Source organism: Eurypyga helias, unplaced genomic scaffold (assembly GCF_000690775.1).
Source record: "Eurypyga helias isolate BGI_N326 unplaced genomic scaffold, ASM69077v1 scaffold33509, whole genome shotgun sequence".
In the NCBI taxonomy this organism is placed as follows: domain Eukaryota; kingdom Metazoa; phylum Chordata; class Aves; order Eurypygiformes; family Eurypygidae; genus Eurypyga; species Eurypyga helias.
The window spans coordinates 1-356 of NW_010274476.1; the positions used below are offsets into that span (position 1 = coordinate 1).

Here is a 356-nt window from a genome sequence, read left to right on the forward strand (position 1 = left end):
CTCCACCGGAGCGGTCGTGGCCATTTCTTTTAACTGTGTCATCGCGTTGCTCATCCTCATCCTCTTCCTTATCCTCTGCAAGGCCTGCAGGACCCCTTCGTGCCCCAAGAAGAGCCCCGTTTCTGATGCTGATGAGGCAAGGAACGAAGAGAAGTACCTGCTGCAGCCCTGAGCTGCCTGGGGACTCGGGTACCCAGCTGTGCCGAAGGAGTCACGCCAGCCTGACTGCCTGAGCTGGGACTGGGGTGCTGCACCGGGCACGATGAGAGCAGAGGGGATGCCGAGCTGCTGGCAGGGGTCGTGACATGGGCACAGCCCCTCGCCCGCGTGCTTTTGGTGTGTGGAGTCCCTGCGGA

At 62.1% G+C, this 356-nt stretch overlaps 1 protein-coding gene across 1 annotated transcript; it reads left to right on the forward strand.

Moving 5' to 3' along the window:
- Window positions 1-7: 7 nt before the first annotated feature.
- Window positions 8-172, forward strand: LOC104515737 (adropin-like; the record flags this gene model as incomplete). Its single annotated transcript, XM_010159825.1, has 1 exon — window positions 8-172. A coding segment is annotated over one exon (165 nt), but the record flags the coding sequence as incomplete, so codon positions are not given.
- Window positions 173-356: the final 184 nt, after the last annotated feature.